The sequence below is a fragment of the Leucoraja erinacea genome, chromosome 22 (genome assembly GCF_028641065.1).
Source record: "Leucoraja erinacea ecotype New England chromosome 22, Leri_hhj_1, whole genome shotgun sequence".
NCBI classification, from domain to species: Eukaryota; Metazoa; Chordata; class Chondrichthyes; order Rajiformes; family Rajidae; genus Leucoraja; species Leucoraja erinaceus.
Window position 1 is genome coordinate 21,400,266 of NC_073398.1, and position 21,730 is coordinate 21,421,995.

The 21,730-nt window shown below is 41.3% G+C and overlaps 1 protein-coding gene across 8 annotated transcripts in view; it reads left to right on the plus strand.

The window, feature by feature from the left end:
• LOC129707784 (voltage-dependent calcium channel subunit alpha-2/delta-1) overlaps positions 1 to 21,730 on the plus strand; it is a 492,487-nt gene that overhangs the window by 222,218 nt on the left and 248,539 nt on the right. For all 8 annotated transcript variants that reach the window (XM_055653085.1, XM_055653086.1, XM_055653087.1 and 5 more), the window contains one exon: positions 838 to 958. In XM_055653085.1, the coding sequence (XP_055509060.1) occupies positions 838 to 958 (121 nt within the window). The remainder of the gene's footprint in view (positions 1 to 837; positions 959 to 21,730) is intronic.

The window sequence follows — 21,730 nt, forward strand, 5'->3', positions numbered from 1 at the left end:
TTTAGATCTCCACATAAAAAAATGTTTTTTTTGATACTGCCATTAATTTATTATCGTCACCGAGATACCATGAAGTGCTTTGTTTGTTTTCTCTCTCTGCAAATTACACCATCATTTAGTACAATCAAACCACACACAAGTACAACGGGTAGTGAATAAATATTAGAGTGTAGAACATAGTGTGGCAGTGTTATGGCATTACAGTTACAGAGAAAAAATGTAGGTTGGAAGATCAAATGAGGTAGGTTGGAAGATCGAGAGCACATCTTGTTTATGGAGTCAGTATTATTCAGTAGTCTGATAACAGCAGGGAAGAATCTGTACCTGAATCTGGTGGTACGCCTCTCCAAACGTTTTGTATCTTATGCCTGACGGGAGAAGCGGGCATGACAGAGGAGAAAATGGTCTTGATTATGTTGGCTGCTTTCCCAAGACACTGTGCAGAGGCTGGTCTGTATGATGGACTGGACAAAATGCACAACGCTGCAATTTCTTGCTATGAAACTGGGAAAATAAAAGTACAATCATGTTCGTAGATTTGAAAAATTTTAGCTGGTTCTAAAATTTTCTCTTTGTGTTTTGAACATTTCTAAAACAAAAAAAAAATAATCACCTTGTATTTTTATATGTCATCATTGTCCAATTACTGGAAAACTAGTTTTCATGTGTAAATGAACCTTTTATAGCAAGATGGTTCAGGCATTAACAACATGATAAAATAATCTCATTTCAGCCGTGATGTCTTTGTAGTCCGAGATCATGCTCAAAGTGCAGGATTGTGTGAAACACTCAGAGCTGCAAAATATTCATTCTTTGATTATTCTTCTCCCCCAAAAGTCTGATAGAAATGAAAGCCGCCAAAGGATCAAACCTGACTTTCAATTCAACCAAGACTTCCGTCGTCGTGTGGACTTCAACAACACCGCAGTCCACATCCCCACCGACATCTACGAGGGCTGTGAGTATTCTCCACTCTTTGTGTGATGTATCCGTTTCATTGGAAAATGTATCAAACTCTCAACGATACATGGCTGCTGTCATTAAGCACTCTCAGTTTAAAATGGCAGAGTTAATGTATTAAAGACCCTCAGAAACAGACTAGCAAATTCCTACGCATTCTTATTATTCAAATATAATTTTTTTTTCATATGGATTTTAAAGGACAACTGAGAAATTTTAATCTTTGGGTACATTATCTGTTGGGTTATTTAAGGAGGCAAAGTAGAGATTTATACTGGAGGATAAACAATTGCACTGCCGATGTGTGTACTGGCATCTGAGAGGAATGGAGATGATCTTCAAAATACTTTACTGCTGTAAGCCTGTTACTTTTTTATTGACCAGTCCACTATTTCTATGTTAATTTTACGAGTCCCTATTTTGCAGTAACTAGCAAACAATGTGGCCCATGGTGGTGTGAATAAGGCTGCCACCATCCATAACTGGACCACTATGCCCAAGGGGATCCATTATACTCTGCAATCAGTACCATTATCAAAGGCACCAATGCCATATACTGTAGGGAGTTTTGTGAAGGTTGCGTAATAGCTTTTTTATGTCCCATTTTCAGTATTTGATGCAGGTAAGTCAGTTTTCATCTTAAATTGTGTGGTTAGATGATGACTTCTTCGAGTGACTGCTCATTAGGAGCTGATGCTTTTAACGCAAGCCATACAGGTTGTTCACGAGGTTCTGATTTATAGTTTATTGATGTATAGACCAGATTTATTCCCATCCTATACACAGGTTGCCTTCTGACAAATAAGTAACATTTGGCGAATGTCCTATTAGGCTGAACAGTCGTCATGTTTCCTTCTCAGTGCAGTGTGGAATAAGCAGTGGTTGTATTACATTTTAATCTAAAAAAGGTATCCAAGTACTGCATCAACGGTTGCATAGTCTTTCTAAACACCAGAGCACGTTCCAGATATCAGCCTTGTCTCACTCAGCTTGTAAGTTGCATTGACCTGTTACTTGATTATAAAACGTGACGTATGCTGCTTCCTGTAATGGGAACTGCTACTGATACCCAGAGGATGATTTGAATTCTTACCTAAAATATTTGAATTAAGGTGTGTTTTCCCCTGCAATTAAACCGTCATAAGGTCATAAGTAATAGGAGTCGAATTAGGCCATTCGGCCCTTCAAGTCTACTCCGCTATTCAATCATGGCTGATCTATCGTTCCCTCCTAACCCCATTCTCCTGCCTTCTCCCCATAACCTTTGACACTATCAACAAGAACATTCAGTACAACCATGCTGAAAGAAATTGCAATAATGCTTTGTTCCTGTGTTCCAGTGTCGACAACTAAATCATTGACGCAAAGGAAAACTACCAATACTATTTACAGATAACTGACATGGGCCTATTGATCCTTTCCAACTGGTGTTCAACAATTGGTACCATGCTTACACCTATGTCGCAACATCATTTGGTTCCATCTTTACAAAAAGCTCCAGTGGGTGGGTTGGACATCCAGTGCTATGCTCACCGTCTGTTTTGTTAACAAATTCCTACCTCACGTGAATAAAAGCTGAACCAATCTTCAGCCAAAAATTCTTGCCTGCCCCTAATTCATTGTAAATCATTACTCATCATGTATTTGAATAGGGTTGGATCCCATCATCATCTAACATCTTTCTTCTAACGAGGCAGTCCTCTGGGATTGAAGATGACCTGCTCCCACCCTGGGTTTGCGTTTTTGGAGGTAGCTGATGAGACCAGTATGGGAGCCATAGGTGGGAGAATTTAAATTCAAATAATTAACTCAAGTGAATAATTAACACCTAGTGAATAAATACCTGGTGATCGTGCAGATAATTATTTGTTGATTAATGTCACATGATGCACTGATGTCCTTTAAGCATGTAAATCTCTCATCCCTAACTGTGGTGCAACGGTAGAGCCGCTGTGACACAGCGCCAGAAACCCAGGTTTGATCCTGACTATGGATGCTGTCTGTACAGAGTTTGTGCGTTCTCCCTGTGACCGCGTGGGTTTTTTTCGGGTGCTCCACTTTCCTCCCAGAGTTCAAAGACATGCAGGTTTGTAGGTTAATTGGCTTCTGTAAGTTGTCCCTAGTGTGTAGGATAGAACTAGTGTGCGGATGATCACCAGTCAGCGTGGACTCGGTGGGCGGATGAGCCTGTTTCCACACTGTATCTCCAAACTAAATTAAATTAAAAAGTAATTATGCCAGACTGTGGGCCTACTAATGTGGTTAAATGTCACTGGTGGATGATGTTCAAATTCAATTTACATTTATTGTCACATGCACCAATTGGTACAGTGAGATTTGAATTACCATACAGCCATAAGAATAAAAAGAACACAATAGAATTTAACATGAACATTCCCACACGGCGGAATCAACGTTTCCCATTGTGAGGGAAGGCAATAAAGTTCAGTCATCTTCCTCTTGTTCACTCCTGGTCGGGGCCTTTGACCCCTCCGCAGTCGCCGCTATAGTGGCCCGATGCTCAGGCCCTCTCGCCGGGATGATCGGAGCTTCGGCGTCGGAACGGAAGAACACTCTCAGCGGCTTGGAGTTTCTGAATCAGCCGTTTCTTACTGGAGACCGCGGCTTCCGAAGTCCACAGGCCGAGCTGGGCGGAGCTCCAACACTGGCGACCCTCGGCAAAAGATCCCAGGACTCCGCGATGTTAAAGTCAGCGCCGCCCGCAGCTAGAAGCTCTGCAAACCACAGCTCCATGATGTTAAAGCAGCAGGCCCAACACGGTGATCCCCGGTAAGGCATTGTCCCACAACGTGATGGAATTCAGTGCTGTGCAACTGCTGAAGCTCTGGCCGGTCTCCGGTAGGGAAGGCCGCACCAATCTAGTTGGTAGGCGCGAGGGGGGGGGGGGGGGGGAGGGGGGGTGACGAAGATGCGACTCGGATAAAAGACGCATCTCGACCAGGTAAGTGACTGGGACACCGTTTCCCCCTTCCCCCTCCCCCACATAAAAACGACTAAGATACCCTTAAAACATACTTAGTGACATACGAAAAATAACAAAAATGGCTGATAGGACGAACAATTGCTGGCGAAGCTGCCACACTCGATGGCGCCACCCGATGGATTTCCACGTCAGAATGAGAATTTGACGAACATGTACCAAACTGTGTCATCTTCAGTTCATTCAGAAATGGATATCAAATGTTATGCGGCTCCATTGGATCACTGGAAGGCATCACAGTCAAAAGTTACTTCCAGTACATGCTGATGATGTGCTGATCATAAGGTTTTGTCCATGCTCGTTCGCTTAAAGAAAACGTTGCTGTAAAATACCTTGGTTGAATTGAAAGCACTTGTCAACCTGGTAGCGAGGACAATTTTATCTTATGCTTTATATTTAGGAGACATCTGAATTTGGTTGTTAGCACTCAGTGGGCATGAGATTTGGTTGCTGATATTGACCAGCGACTGAGCTATTCGTTAATTGCACGGTGTTTTTTAATCTGAGCTGTCAGTTATTGAGGGTGGAGTGTGGGGACTCTAGGGAATTGCAGTAGATGTGTCTGTCCCTTTCTTGGTCATTTCATAAACTGTTTAATATCAGCATTGACTCCACTTTGACATTTGATGTTAATTACATGTGACCAGTAGTGGACTGGGTCTAAAAATATTGGTTGCCAGGAGACAAAGGGGGCCCACTTCATCAGGGGCCCACTTGCCATTGGGCAAGCAGACACCCTGGCCAGTCCGCCACTGCATGTGACTAATTTTTCACCATTTACCGGTTTCCTCCCACGCTCCATAGATGTACAGGTTTGTAGGCTAATTGGCTTGATAAAATTGTAAATTGTCCCCTTGTGTGTGTAGGATAATGTTTGGGGTTCGCTGGTCGGCACGCCGAAGGGCCTGTTTCCGTGCTGTATCACCAAACTACACTAAACTAAACTGGAATCAAATAAACTAAAATAAACTAAAATAAACCATTTGTGTTATTCAAACTGAATCAATTTCAGTTTTACGACTTGCGGGTGTGTCTCTGTGATATTAGATATCTAAGAGATAGATTCTTGATTAGTACGTGTCAGAGGTTATGGGGAGAAGCCAGGAAAATGGGATTAGGGGGGGAGATAGATCAATCATGATTGAATGGCGGAGTAGCCTAATTCTGCTCCTATCTCTTATGATCTCATGATGTCTCACAGCGTGAATGCTCTCTCATTCGGGTCACCAAGGTTTTCTCCTTCTCTGTGTACAACTTGTGCTTCTTTATATTTCCTTTTCCATTACATTGTTAGTCTTGTGTCTTCAGCTATGTCTCAGACTGCCTGCTCTCAGCCCATTTTCATGGGCATCTTACATGTAAAATATATATATATATTATGATGACTTCTATATTTCCTCCCTGAAACAATTAGTAATAGTTCAATAAAAAATATCTGATAGCATGTTGCAGATATTTTGTTCACTAAGACGTTGTTGTCTGCTCCTAATTTCTGCTACGGGAAAGCCTTGTTGGATCAAGTGATAAGTGATTTGCCATGGGATACCCAGCGTTAACTTGCTGCTGTGGCTGTTCCATTTAACTTTCCTATTAGTGCTGATCGTAGAGTATTGATGCTGGTAACTCAGCAATGGTAATGAATACCTTTGGCTGTCAAGGGTTGTTAGACTCTCTTGTTGGGCATGATCATTGCCTATGATCTGTAGTATACAGATGTTTTTTTATTACTTAGAGATTCAATATGTGTGGCTGAATATTGTCCAGGTCCTGAAATGTACAAGCATGGACTACCTCATTAGTTGAAGAATTAACAGTGGAATTGAGCATCGTGCAATTGTCAAGAAATCCTCCCACTTCTAACCCTATGATGGAGGGTAAACAGTGATTAAAGCAGGTAGTTTGAGCCTTGGATATGGTGTTGAAGAATTTCTGCAACATGTGTGCTTCCCAGTTTTCCTGTCTGAAAATTGACTTCTTAATATTTATTTTCAGTTGCCAATATTTTCACTATTAACACTCTTCCCTTGAGGCGATGCAATGCAGAGTGAACCCGAGGGCATAATCTTGATTTAAATATATCTTGACATCAGCTCATTGTCTCCTCATATTCTCATACAATGTTCCCAACATATTTAATTCAACTTAGTCCAGAATACAGCTTCATTCTTTTACAGTTTTTGAAATCTTATTATAAGTAAATTGGCTACTAGTTTAACCTCTGAATAACATAGGCTACACTTCAGCAAGTAATCAATTGGGAGTGAAGTGTTCATTGGTATGAAACTGCTAAATAAATAAATTGTGTTGTTTAAATTAAAATGTAACCCCATCCACCGTTCACGGCAATGGTTCCAGACTGCTTACATTTTCCAGATGCTTCAGAATAGACGTGGAATCCAGTTCACTAAGAGCAAGTTAATTGTATTAACATAATTGCATCTCCAGATGTTGATCATCTGTTGTATTTGCCCAGTGAGATCATTACCTTTGTTTTCCTACCATATCCTGAGAGAAAAATTCTGGAAAATGAAAGGAAGGATCTAAAAACAACATAGCAATTTGTTTGATTATCAGAATGCTTTTATATGAAAGACCCAGAGCTATTGTGCACCTGCTTAAAAGTGTTTAATAAGCTTCACAAAGTGTGGAGGCCCTGTCCATTAACTCTTATTTCCAATATGTCTTTATTAAATTTTTACCATTCTCCATCTGTACTGACATGTCCAAATTTGGCTTGTCTGCACAAGTGCGAAGGACATTAGCAATGAGGAACATTAATCTGGCAATGTATATGTCTTTGCACAACATCGATCTGGTGTACAAGGTAAACAATAGACAATAGGTGCAGGAGTAGGCCATTCGGCCCTTTAAGCCAGCACCGCCATTCAATGTGATCATGGCTGATCATCCCCAATCAATACCCCGTTCCTGCCTTCACCCCATATCCCCTGCTATCTTTAAGAGCCCTATCTAGCTCTCTCTCAAAAGTATCCAGAGAATCGGCCTCCACCGCCCTCTGAGGCAGAGAATTCCACACTCACAACTCCGTTCTAAATGGCTTACCTCTTATTCTTAAACTGTGGCCCCTGGTTCTGGACTCCCCCAACATCGGGAACATGTTTCCTGTCTCTAGCATGTCCAAACCCTTTATAATCTTACTAGACTAAGTGGGACCCATTGGGTCCCAGCATCATACAGGAGGGCTGGTCCCCCAACGCAATATTCCACCTCTCCATCAATTCCAATATTGGGGGGCTTTTTGGAGTGTTGTGGGCTGATGGGACTGGTTTCCAGAGAGCTAGTATGAACATTGTGGGCCGAATGGATTCTTGGGCTGGCGACTCAGTCACTCAAGCCTGTTATGCTGGCAGCTCACTCACGGCTGGTGGGCTGGCAGTTGACTCACGGCTATTCCTTGAAATTTCATTTCAAGCAGGGTGCAAGGTCATCAAATTCAAGGCCAGTAAAGACAGCGAGTCGTGACCTCTCCCCCCTCCATCTTGCAGAGATTGAGCCACGCCCACAGTGGTGGGTTTTATGGGCCTTCCCCCTCCCACCAGAAGGGGCGTGGCCTTCATGGTGTGATTGACAGGAGAGAGAATCTCAACATTTTTAAAACATTAATAACTCTTTTATTTTTCATCAATGGGAAAAATCCTCAGCACCTGATGAGCGGAGGGGGATTTTGAGCAAGATGGCCAAAAGTCACATGCGTACGTGGTAGCGTTTTTGTTTCTAAAATCAATATGAAGCGCAAACAGGAAATAGTCAAGATTAGACTTTTAATTATATAGAAGGCAAGGAAACTTTAATTAGGCAAGGCAACTTTAATTAGGCAAGACAACTTTAATTAGGCAAGGCAACTTTAATTAGGCAACACAGCTTTCGCATTTCCAAACCAAAGGCAACACAGCTTTAGCATTTAAGAAAAAACTACAGATGCTGGAAAATCGAAGGTAGACAAAAGTGCTGGAGAAACTCAGTGGGTCAGCAGCATCTATATCTCCACCTTTCTTTTTCATTTTTCTTATTTCTATATCTTTCAACCACACTACTTTGGTAGGTTAGGGGTCTCTCTTTTGTTATTTTTCGATCTATCTTTTCACTTTTCACCTTTTTCCTTTCTTGTTCTGTTTTTTTTCTTTTTTCAAACTCCCTCTCCACTGACTCTCAGTCTGAAGAAGGATCTCGAACCGAAACGTCACCCATTCCTTCTCTCCCGAGATGTTGACTGTCCTGCTGAGTTACTCCAGCTTTTGTGTCTATCTTCTATATCAAACATTGTGCTGGCTGGAATATTCAATGTCCATTTCACGTGATCTCTGTAATAAATTTTCTAATTTTCTTGCTTATTGGGCACCAGAGGCTTCCTTGGCAGTTAAAACATTTAATAATACTCAAGGGATTTGGGTTAATCAATTTTTTATTTTGAATTGCAAGGCCTCAAGAGTCAGTCATATGTAGATTAACAAAGACTGTTGCCTCCGGCAATGGCAGTAATGTAGTTTCATTAAAACTTTATACAGAATTATCCTGACCTTGCAGTAAAGTGATACTCTGGTTGCAGTTATCTAAACAGAAAATATTTTATTTAATCTAATTAAAGGAAAATACTGAGAGAGTTAAAGATAATAGGTACAGATTGTAAAAACAGTTCAGTTTAGTCTATTGTCATTTGTACGGGGTACAACAAAAAGCTTTTGTTGCGTGCTATCTAGTCAGCAGAAAAAACACAAAGCCCTGCATGTGATGAAGTATTCAAGCTGGCTATTTATGAATAGAGAAAAAAACTCATAGTTTCCTAAACAAAGAACTACAATCGGCACCCATAACTTCTGTGGAACCTAGTTAAATTTATAATCTTGACGTTGGGATTAAAATTGTGTTTAACAAATTTTTCCTGCTGCGATTTTTTTTCATGTGGTTTGAGCGTTTATCCAATAATTCCACTCAAATTTCTGCTGATCGTTGTCCCATGACATTTTCTTGACCTTCAAAATTAACTTTGCTCCTTGAGGGCAATTATCCCCTCGTTAGTTTCTTTCTCCTTAAAGTCATCTCATATCCCCTTAACAATGTTCCCAGTCAATAGTGGTACATTTTGATTCCAAGCAAATATCATGAACTTCTGCAAGACAATTGAGTGGATGTAAGGAATGATAGCTGCCAAATATTAATGTTGTTTCACAATCAATAGAACTTGGGTTTTGTTAATGTTCAAGGTTGTCATTTTAGTGGTTTTGATGATTACTTGTTTGGCTGCAATTAACCTGGAATTTTTTTACTTGGATGCTTTGCTGAGTATTACAATTAGAATTATTTTTTAAGATTTAACATTGCACCATCTTGTTGCTATGACAGTAAAAAATCTGGCAATAGGAGAATGTAGTTTAGATCCTTGGACCTGTACCAACAATCAGTGCGATAATGGCTGATTTGTGACGATGGCTGATGGCTGACATCTTATCAATTACTTTTTCCAAAACCTTTAATAAGTTTGGTCAATATAAATGTGTCAATCTCAGATTTAAAATTAACAATTGGCCTAAAATCAATTCTGTTGGAGTAAAACATTTGAAATGTTCACTGGCAACAGTATTATACTGGGGCTTAGAATAGATCAGTCAGGCAAAGTAACAGGCCCTTCAGCCCACACTGTCTGTGCCAAACATGGTACTAAAATAATCAAATCTCATCTGCCTGCACATGATCCAAATCCCTCAACCTCCTGCATAACTATGAGCCTGCGTAAAAGCCTCTTAAACATCACTTTTACTCATTTCACTTCTGTAAAATCATCCCATTACAGTAAGAATGTGGCGGCTTTGAAGAAGGTGCAGAAAAGTTCTTGGTATTAGCTACAAGGAGAGATTGGACAAACTTGGATTATTTTGTCTATAGCGTCAGACGTTGAGGGTAGGCCTGAGAGACGTTTATCAAAGTATGAGAATCATAGTTGGGGTAGACAGCCAGAAGCTTTTAACCAGGGTGGGAATGTCGCATACTGGAGGGTATTGGTATCACGTCACAGGGGGAATAAAGGAGATATGTGAGGCTCTTTTTTTAACACAGAGAATGATGGGTGCCAGGATTGCACTGCCAGGTGGTAGCGGCATAAACGACAGTGGTGTTTAAGAGGCTTTTGGAAAGACAGGTGAATATGCAGGGAATGGAGAGATATGGAGCACGTGCAGACAGAAGGGATTAGTTTAAGTAGTCATCATGTTCAGCATGCCTCATCTTGGGGTGGGAGGCCTGTTTCCGTGCTGTACTGTTCTATGTTCCAGGTTGAAATCAAGCCAGGTCCCTCTGGATTACCTTTTATTTTAGCTCCATTTAACAAAATACTCCAAATATCCATATCCATTTATTCCTACCAAAGTGGATGTTTTTCATAAGAGATCATGTCCTCACCAAATCACTTAATCTACATCCTCTAGAGCCTGGCTGACTCCTACCCGAAGCTTACTCCAGTTTGGATACATGACACTTAGTCCACTTAAATCATTGATGCAGATTGTGAACAGCCAGGATGCTAGAACCAGTTCCTGGTGGGACCCTACCAGCTACACTGTTAACACCCAAAAAATATCCATATATTCTTACTCTGTTTACAGTATGTTAACCTATCCTCGATCCATGCCAGATTGTTCCACGTTGGATGAGATTTCTGGGGACCTGCTAAATATCTGATATATTTCAGATCTCTGATATTTATCTAAGCATTTTAAGATTGAACCTTTTGCTTACTTTTGCTGTCAATATCTAAAAAACTCAGCTGCAAAGTAAATCTGCTTTCAGGGAAAAAAAATGAAATTGAATCAATTCATGAACATATATGTGAACAATAGTGATAGTAAGTTGTATATTTTATGAATGTGTTTCTTATGATTTTATTTTCATAACACCAACATTTTACCAAAGTGAAACGGCTAATTTCTGTTCATTGTATTAGCTTCCCATTGATCCTACAAGATGTTATCTTGTAAAGCTGCCTGCTTGGAGATCCCTTATTAAAGGTTCAAAACACACTGGAAATAAAGTAACCATTCACTGTAAATTACTAAATGGCGTAATTATAAGCGCTAGCCTGTGCTACCAAAGATATCAACCCACATGAGGAACATATCACACTATGCTTGTAAAATATATAATGTGTTTTGTTTGATAGTCTGCTAAAATTGACATTAAGCCCCAACAACAATGACTTGAAGCAGTAGACAAATGCTTTAGAGCAAAATCACTGCTTTATATATGAGCAAAATATCGTGGAAGGTCGAAATTTGAAATAAAAACAAAGCATGATGGAATTATTGAACACTAGACCAAGTGGAACCCGTTGGGCCACTTCCCCCAACACAATATTCCACCACTCACCCGATCCCCCAATGCAATCTTCCACCACTCACCCATAGCCCCCAACTGCACAGGTGTGGCTCATTTCCCCTCATCCCCCAACAGCCCCCCCCTCTTCACCCTCCCTTTTTTCTCCCCTCTCCTCCTTTCCTTCTCCACTTCCTCCCTCACCTCTCCTACCCTCTCCCTGCCCCTACCCTCAGTCATTCCCTCCCTCGCTCCCTCTATAACCCCCCTCCTCTATATCTATCTTCCTGCTCCCCCACTCCTCACCTCTCCCCATCTCACTCCCCCCCACTGAACACAATATTTAAATAACATTTCTCCTCCTCCCCTTTCCCCATTCCCTCCCTCACCTCTCCCTCCTTCTCCTTTCCCCTACCCTAAGTCGGCGTTCCCCGGGGCCTATCAATCGGCCCCACGTGGGAGGGGGTGGGGCGGCGTCGGCGCTCCCCGAAGACAATCAATCAACCCCACATTGTGGGGCGGCGGCGGCACTCACCGGAGCCAATCAATGGACTCCAGGTTGGGGCGGCGTCGGTGCTCCCCAGAGCAATCAATCGGCCCCACACAAAGAAAAATTTGAAATTTCTTTTGTAAATAAAACCCAAGAATTTGATTAAAACTGATTAATTTTTTTTTTAATCCATTCCCCTCCCTCCATAACCCCTCTCCCCACCCTACCCCCCTTGAGGTGAAAGCTAATGATCCCAGTGTGATGTAATTGTGGTCAGGAACACTGCTCACAGGCAGTTTATGTAAATGAGATCCCATTGTGATGTAATTGTCGGGTGGAGCACTGCTGCCTGGCAATTTATGCAAATGAGATCCCATTGTGATCTCATAGCTGCAACTGTCACTTCAAGGTCAAGTGATTCTTTCTCAAACTGGATTTTGTAAAGTTGAAGATGTGAATAACTTGTAAAATATAACATCAATCTGAACAAAACTTTGATACACCACACCATAAGACAATGGTTAATAAGGTGGTCCGAAAATTGTAGCGTTATTGTGTACCATTTTGGCATAATTCAGGGCATGAATAACATGCAGACAGACTCGCTAACAAATAAGATGAGTTTTAGTAATATACTAGACCAAGGGCAGCTCCCCCAATGCAGCCGTTCCATACCCGTAGCCCCCATGGGAGACGTGGTCCTCCAACTCAAGCGGCTCAGGAATGAGCAGTGCGGCTGGATTTTGCGTCTTTGGCGTCTTTGAGGCGAGATGTGGGCGCCAGCAGCCGTTATGGTCGCTGGCCAGCAGGAGGCAACAAAATGAGTGAGTGGGGGGGGGGGGGGGGGGGGGGAAAGGATTTAATGAAAAATGTAGACATAAACATAACGAAATCTAATGAGGAGTGGATAGTTGGAATGAAAAGTGAAATGTCTACCGAAATGGCTGCTTCTATGGGTGAGAAGCCAGTTTATTTTTGAAATATTGGGGTGGGGGGGGGAGAAGGATTTGAGTAAAAACGTGTACTTAAAGACGACGAAATGTAATGAGTAGCGGGTACTTAGAACAAAGAGTGAAATCTCTACCGAAATGGAAAAGATCTTGGCGATTGTGCGTCTGGATTCGGCGTGGCAAGGAAGAAAGGCAGCCGGCAGCCATACATGTAAATGGATCCATTCCGATTGGACATCTGCGAGCATTGGGCATTGTGATTGGACATCAGCGAGCTTAGGGCATTGTCATATCACACGATGGAACGAATCAAAAGGCAGAAAGGCAGCCGGACGACAGGCGGCAACCACAGAGTTTTATATAATAATAGATAGATAGATAGATAGATGTGTAGAATACATTGTCAGCAACCCTGTGGCACAGCTGGTAGAGTCACTGCCTCACAGCAGCAGCGACCAGGGTTCGATTCTGACCTTAGGTGTTGGCTATGTGAGGTTTGCGCATTCACACTGTAACTGCGTGGGTTTCCTCTGGGTGCTCATCCGAAACGCATGCAAATGTGTAGGTAAATTGCCCATTAGTGTGTAGGGATTTCATAAGAAAGTGGGATAACATAGAATGAGTGTGAACAGGCGAGGCTCTATAACGTGCTGGTCAGGCCGCATTTGGTATTGTGAGCAATTTTGGGCATCATATCTGAGGAAATATGTACTAGAGGGTCCAGAGGATGTTTACAAGAATGATTCCAGGAATGAGTAGGTTAATATATGATGAGCGTTTGACATGCACTGGGCCTGTACTCGCTGGGGTTTAGCAGAATGAGAGGCAACTTCATTGAATCATACACAATAATGAAAGGCTTGGATAGAGTGGATGTGGAGAGGATGTTTCCAATGTCAGTGGGTGATGAATCTGTGGAATTCTTTGCCACAGAAGGCTATGAAGGCCAAGTCAGTGGACATATTTAAGGCAGAAATAGACAGATTCTTGATTAGTATGGGTGTCAGAGGTTATGGGGAGAAAGCAGGAGAATGGAGTTTGGGGGAAGAGATAGATCAGCCATGATTGAATGGTGGAGTAGACTTGATGGGCCAAATGGCCTAATTCTGCTCCAATCACCTATGATCTTATGATAAACCATTAAAAGAAATTACAATTCTTATCATGAAAATCAACATAATTTTAATCATGGAATAGATGGGATTACACAGTCCATTGCTAAAATCTTGGTCGACATTCGTTGAACAGGACAATATTTGTGACAGCGTGTACAGCAACAATACTCCATAAAAAGTTAAAGTTCTGTATTTCTTCAGTAATGCTTTCTTCTCCCAAGCCATGGGCAATGGATTCACTGGAAGAATAGGGTGTGATTGACATCAATTTCTGGGTTTCCACGTTTAACTGCATGTCCATGATTATTAGGTTGCTACAGTTTTCAGTTAATCATGATGGTCGTATTAATGAGGAATAGTACATTATATTGGACAAAGATGGTGGAAGAAAGAGTAATGGATTAACTTAGGAAGACACAAAATGCTGGAAAGGTTAAAGGAGTAATGAGGACGTTTTCACTCAGAGGATAGTTGGGTCTAGAACGTGCTATCTGTAAAAATAGTAGAGGCATTGAACAAGTATTTTAATGTTGTGAAAGAGCCATGACTTACAGTGCTGTGGAACGAGTGCTTGAAGGTGGGATTAGACTTCGAACATTTTCTTTGACCTGGCATTGATGCAAATCGCTGAAGCTTCTAAGTAATATATTTTCACTGATTCTGAGTTGTTGTAAATTTTTGCCTGGTTAAGATATAAAACCCTGATGGATTTGCTGTCATTCCAGCTGCAGACTGCAGTACATAATTCTTTCGAAGCACGATGTGCTCAAAGTGTCAGCGTTCTGACCTAGCACATGGTGATCACTGAGATTGCAGCCAGTCTCCAAAGGTTGAGACTGAGGGTGGGTCTTTCAGGCGATCTTGGGATTGCATGCAATTGCCGTTTTCCCCTTCACATAATTTAATAAGCTAATGGCGATGGTCAGATGTGGTGCGAATATTATTGTCATAAATTGCTGTGGCAGATCATTTACTGGTGTCTCCTTTTTTCAGTTTCCTTGGTTTTTTTTTTTTGCATGACGATTTGCTGAAGGGGAGAGCTGATAACTGTGTAAGGTGGGAACTGAGTCAACAAGGCAAGTAGCAGTGCTTCTCTTTCAACAAATGGATTCAAAGACGAGGAAATAAATAGCCCAGGGATTGAAAAGATATGGGTGAATTCAACACAAACTAAACGAATGAAAGAAAAATAGTGTGAAAGAATGATTGGGTTAAGAGGCACAAAGGAAAATCATTAAAAAAACAAATAATTTCTAGCTTTTAGAAAATAAATGTACAATTAGATCTAATCTCATTCCACATACAAAAGTTTCACCATGCATGGCATCACAACGTATTTCTCTGGTGAGACAGACAGTACAGTTGTGTTTTACAGATGGTGCTTGAATGTGGGTTTAAATCATTAAATTTCATAGTCTAAACTCACCTTCAAGCACTTGGAAACCAACATAAGTAACAAGCTCTATCTTGAACAATATTTTTAATATTTCCATGCTTAACCTATTCATCTAACTCTTTGAGGAAGGTTTTGCCTTTGTGCACAAAAACGAATGTTCGAACGGTAAACATCTTAACCTGAAGACTTCAAGTAAAAAATCTAAGGCTGCTGCCTCTCTTTGGGGTTCATTCCATTCAGTTTGTACTCCTTGCCCAAACATATTTCAGTAAATTCTGGGGAAAAACAGATGAGTCCAGGTTTTCTGTCAGGGAAGTTGGGAGAACGGATACAGAGTTTCTGAAATCCATTCTCCTTAAAGATTGAATTAACATATAACTTTGATTGTGTTTGCAGAATTACCCCAAAGTCGGCGTTCCCTGGGGCCTATCAATCGTAATAATCTTCCCATCATGTGGTCATTTATTTGAGAAATATGATTTTACCAATTATTTGAAAAAAAAAGATGAATAAGTTGTGTGTTTTTCAGTGGCAACTGATGGTGAGACTATCTGTGCTTACTATTTATAATTGAGGGAATCCAACAACAATATCAAAAGGAGGCAATTGAACAATTAAATATAAAATTGCAGCCATTCAGTCTGTACTTACTATATTCAGAAAAATCTCCCAAATGTTATCTTTTGTTGGGCAAGTTGGAAGTGGCGGACTAAACCATAATTACTTTTCACCAACTTCTGTAGCTCAAAAGAGATCCTGATTTTGTGAGTGTGAATTTTCATCCTTCTGATATATTGCAGCGTTTTCAAATTAAATATGTGAACTTATGAAATATTTTTAAAGTTTGATATTTCAACCTCTGTCCAGATCGGGTATATTCTGCATTATTTTTATCCTCTCTAAATCCTTATAGTTGAACAATTTTTTTTCTCATTTCCCTCTTTGCTGTCTGAAATATGTATTTAATCAGATTGCCTGCCCAGCATGTCCGATGTCACGTTCAACATCAAAAAAGGGTTACCCCATGCTGGAGCCATAGTTGGATTTATGTGGAAAACTACTTTCGTGCATTTGTGACTTCCATTGTCATTTGCGAGAAGGCGAGAACGAACTAACTCAGCACAAGTAATCAGTGTTTCCAATTCTTTCATGAATACATATTCACTTACTGGGTGTGGTGTAGGCAGGGATTTGAGATGTAAAAGTTGCAGACAGGCTATGCGTAGCAGCATTGTTTTATCCTTTTTTCTTGGGACCCTTGCAATTCTATGTACATCAGTGCAGGAATGGGAAGACCTACTGCTTTCTGTTTACAATTTCTTGGCACATACTTGCTTGCACAAATGTCCAAAGAGTGAAATGTGACCTCAGCCACTCAGAGAATGGAAATCAATTAGGTCACGAGCTTCATCCAAGGAATAGAGAGGGCACGGTGGCAGACGACTCCCAGGAGGAACAGAGAAGCTGGGCGGAGGAACCTTGTGAATCGACAGAGCCTGCGGTCGAGACCTGGGTCAACAGAGACTTCGGGCAACGCAGCCTTGGGGTTCAAGCTCGGGATTGGCTATTCGTGGATAAAGATCTGCCAAGTGGAATATAATGTGGGAAAATATGAATTTTCCATTTTGTCAGGAAAAAAATAAGGAGGTATATTTATATTTCTTGCTAGGGGAATTCAATGTAAAAGTTGGGAGATAAGGCTTAATTTATGTAAGGCAGTGACTGCAGCTGAACTATTGTGTACAATATTGGTCTCATTGTTTAAGGAAGGATATAAATATGTTGGATGAAGTTCGGAAAACGTTTACTAGACTGGTCATTTGCTTGGGTGAGTTGCCTTTTGAGGAAAAAGAGGACAGACTTGTATGCACTAAAATTTAGAAGAGTAAAAGGTGACTTGAACTAAAGATGTCTTGATGAGGTGTATGTTCCCTCTGGTGAGAATATCTAGAACTAGTGATCACAGTTTAAAACTAAAGATTTGCACATTAAAGGCAGAGTAGGTTGATGAATTAGTGTTCTCCAAATGGGTTTTGAAACTCTCTTCCAGAAAAGTTGGTGAAAATAGTATCTTCAAATATTTTTAAGGCAATGGCAGGTAGATTCTAGATAAGTGAATGGGGGAGGGCTGCAGGAGTTAAGCAGAAATGTGCAGTTTACATCATTTTCAGATCAGCCATGAACTTGATCACCAGCTGAGCAGCCTCCACCTCTTTTTCCAGGGTGGAAATGTCCAACACAAGAGGGCATAGCTCTTTGGTGAGAGGGCAAATGGAGATGTGCGTGACAAGTTTTTTTTTCACAGGGGCTGGAACACACTGCCTGGTGTACATGGAGGCAGATACAATAGTGGTTTTAAAGACAGTTTTAGAAAGAAACTTAGAAAATAGGTGCAGGAGTCAGCCATTCGAGCCAGCACCGCCATTCAATATGATCATGGCTGATCATTCAAAATCAGCATCCTGTTTCTGCTTTTCCCCCATATCCCTTGATTCCTTTTGCCCCCAGAGCAAATCTAACTCTCTATTAGAAGTGCAGGGAAGATATGAATATGGATGATGTACCAACATGTGAGATCAGTTTAACTAGGCATCATGTTTGGCACAAACATTGTGGACCGAAGGGCTCATTCCGGTCCTGTACTATTGCATGTTCTACTTTCAAGCCCAGTCTCACCGGAGTGCAGCTGATTATTTTCAATCTTCCACCTCATATTTTATGCAGAAGAAAATTATTTCACCTGACTTCTTCCTTCAGCTTGCTATTTTAAAAAAACATGCTCTCAGCTAAGCCAAATGCCAGCTGTCATCCAATCAACTCATGTGACAGCTCGGCAGTGTTTAACAAGAAAAATATTTTTTTTCCTGGAGATTGGACATTGTCACACTGAACTAATTGGATCAGTTTGTAGGTGCAACTGGAGTCTGACAAAAGCAATCAGCAGGAGTGCTTAGTGCCTTTCCAACCAACTCTCATATTGTTGAATGCATGTGAACTGGGGAAATGTTTTAAAATTGTTCATTGGTTCTGAGATTCAAGGCTGCAGATATATTTGGTTATTAAAACTTAACTTATATACTTATAAAGTTACAGGGATATTTGTAAACCAGCTTCTGCCTTTCCTTGTTTCCAGATAAGATTTGTTTCCTGTTTGTTTATTGGGATACAGAATCGCAAAAATCTTCAGTAGTGAAGTCTGAAGAAGGGTCTCGACCCGAAACGTCACCCATTCCCTCTCTCCAGAGATGCTGCCTGTCCCACTGAATTACTCCAACATTTTGTGCTACCTCCCAAAAATAATCAGACTAGTCACACTTCATATCATAAGATCATAAGATCATTAGTGATAGAATTTGAGCATTTGGCTTATCAAGTCTACTCCACCATTCAATCATGGCTGATCTATCTCTCACTCCTAACCCCATTCTCCTGCCTTCTCCCCATAACCTCTGACACCTTTACTAATCAAGAATCATTCTATCTCCGCCTTAAATATATCCACTGACTTTGCCTCCATAGTCTTCTATGGCAAAGAATTCCACAGATTCACCACCATTTGAATGTATATGAATGTGAATGTAGAATTGCAGTTCGGTTACTGAAACACACCTTTAAATATCAAAATACTTTTCTGGATACAATCTCATTGTTTCTTTAGACCTCACTTTAGACTTTAAAGGTACAGCGTGAAAGGTCCACCGAGTCCGCGCCGACTGGCGATCACCCCGTACACTAGCACTATCCTATACAGTAGGGACATTTTACAATTTACAGAAGCCCATGCATCTGCAAACCTGTACGTCTTTGGAGTGTGGGAAGAAACCGGAGCAACCGGAGAAAACCCACGCGGTCACAGGGAGAGCGTATAAACTCCGTAGTCAGGATCGAACCGGCATCTCAGTCAATGTAGGTCAGCAACTCTGTCACTGTGACACTATGCTTCCCAGTGTGCTGCCTATGTGGATGCTTAATTTTTAAAGACTGATTCAGCCTGTTTCGTAAAAGAATCCACGTAACAAACAAAAATTGACTATGAAACTGATTGCTCATTGACACCTTGAGGTTTGCAGGTCGGAGATTGCACTGAGAATGTTGTGGGTGGTGAGTAGATTACAACTTAAGCTGTAATTGTTGGGCAAAAGTCTAAAGAAAAGAAAATTGGCGATGTTTTATTCAGAATTATAGAAATTGAATTGATGTTGCAGGAGTGGGATTCAGGCCTGGATCATACTGTAAGGCTTGTGGCAAGGGGCATTACTGTCATCCACTCTGAGGATAAGCCTTGATTTTAGATATGTTCCACACTTTGAACATCGGATACAGTAGATGAGGAATGGAGGAGGTGCAAGTGAACCTCTGCCGAACCTGAAAGGACAGTCGGAGTCCCTGGACAGAGTCGAGGGAGGAGTTATAGGGCGGTTGCAGGAGAAGGTATCCGGGGAAGGTGCGACTTGGGTTAAAGGGATGAGTTAACCAGGAAGTTGCAGAGAGAACGGTCTCTGCAGAAGGTGGAAAGGTTGCGGCTATATCTCTATCTCACCGTCTATATCTCTCGTTTCCCTTTCCCCTTAGTCTGTAGAAAGGTCTTGACCCAAAACGTCATCTATTCCTTCTACCCAGAGATGCTGCTGGGTTACTCCAGCTTTTTGTATCTATCTTTGATTTTAATTAACATCTGCAGTTCCTTCCTACCATTTACTAGATGTCATGTTACCTGGCATCACTGTACTAACCTGTACTAAAATAACAAGAGAAAATGACAGTAAGTGTTCAGCTGCATTATTCCCATGTTTTGCGTGTCGATCACTTTAAATTTTCCAAATGAATGTTAAAAATATCCTCAAACAAAATAATCATTAAAACAAAATATGAGTTGCTGACAATGTTTAATGGAGGCAATGGGGCAAGTTTATTTGTACAGAGGTTTGTGAGTGCCTAGAACATGCTGCCAGAGGTGGTGGTCGAGGCAGAAGCAATAGTGGCATTTAAGAGACTTTTGGATAGACATATGGATATTCAAGGACAGGAAGGATATGGATTATGTGCAGGTAGATAAGAGATGGTCTTGACATCATGTTCGGCACTGGCATTGTGGGCTGAAGAGCCTGTTCTTCTGCTGCACTGTTCTATGATATTGAAAAGAAAAACATGGATAGCAGTCATTAGTTATGAATGCTAGAGAAAGCTAAATTAACCTTGGAGAAGTTACAGTGAGTTATTTATGTGCGGATATACTAGAGGCTGATAAAAAGCATGGAAAGATCACAAGCAGATTTAAGGGTCTGTCCCATTGTACGAGTTCACCTAAGAGCTCTCCCGAGTTTAAAAAACAAAACAAACTCGTGGTAACACATAGCATGTATGTAGTGGGTAAGTTGGAGCTCGGGACGTCTCCTAGCGGCTCGTAACGCTAACGGCAAGTACTCGGGAAATGTGGTAAGCTCAGGAAGACTCGTGAAGATTTTTCAACATGTTGAAAAATGTCCACGAGAGCCCCGAGTACCTATGAGCGGCCATTACCGTAATTCTCCGAGTTCGAATCAAGAGAAACTCGGGCGAACTCTTGAATTAGCTTGTACAGTGGGGCAGCCCCATCAGTGCCACTGAAGCATCAAAGATTTGAATGCATTTCATAGAATGTTATTTTTGCATCACCTCTCTGTGAAATTCCTGCTGCAGATGAACGAATGACAATTTATGGATTCACTTGGTAAATTATATTCCCTTCATCCATGGTGATACTCCTGCACGTTACACAATCCGGAATCTGACACACTTTGCTTAGGCATCATCAGTTGCAGAAGTTCGCCAGAAAAAAATACAAAGAATTGCTTGTGATGAAATCTCAAAATACAATTATCAAAAGGACAAGGACTACAAGTTGTGTGAATGAAAGTTGTTTATCTTTTCATAGAGTCATAGAGTGAGACAGTGTGGGAACAGGCCCTTCGGCCCAACTTGCCCACATCGGCCAACATGTCTCAGCTACACTAGTCCCGCCTGCCAGCATTTGGTCCATATCCTTCCAAACCTGTCCTATCCATGTATGTATTGAACTTCTAATGGTGAGGAACTATCCAAGTTCCATTTACATGTAGCTGTCAGAACGCTGTAGGGAGAGGAGTTTGTACCATGAATCTGTAAATCATGTGTACTAATGCCCCTGTCCCACTTAGGAAAACTGAACGGAAACCTCTGGAGACTTTGCACCCCACCCAAGGTTTCCGTGCGGTTCCCGGAGGTTCCCGGAGGTTTTTGTCAGTTTCCCTACCTGCTTCCACTACCTGCAACCTCCGGGAACTGCACGGAAACCTTGGGTGGGGCGCAAAGTCTCCAGAGGTTTCCGTTCAAGTTTCCTAAGTGGGACAGGGGCATAATGTTGAGTTAAGCCGCCAGTGTGCCTACTATTATGTTTCCTACATGCAATTTATATTGTGCCTCCCCAACCTACCTATAATGATGGATGGACTCTCTAAATATGTTAATTGCCTTGTG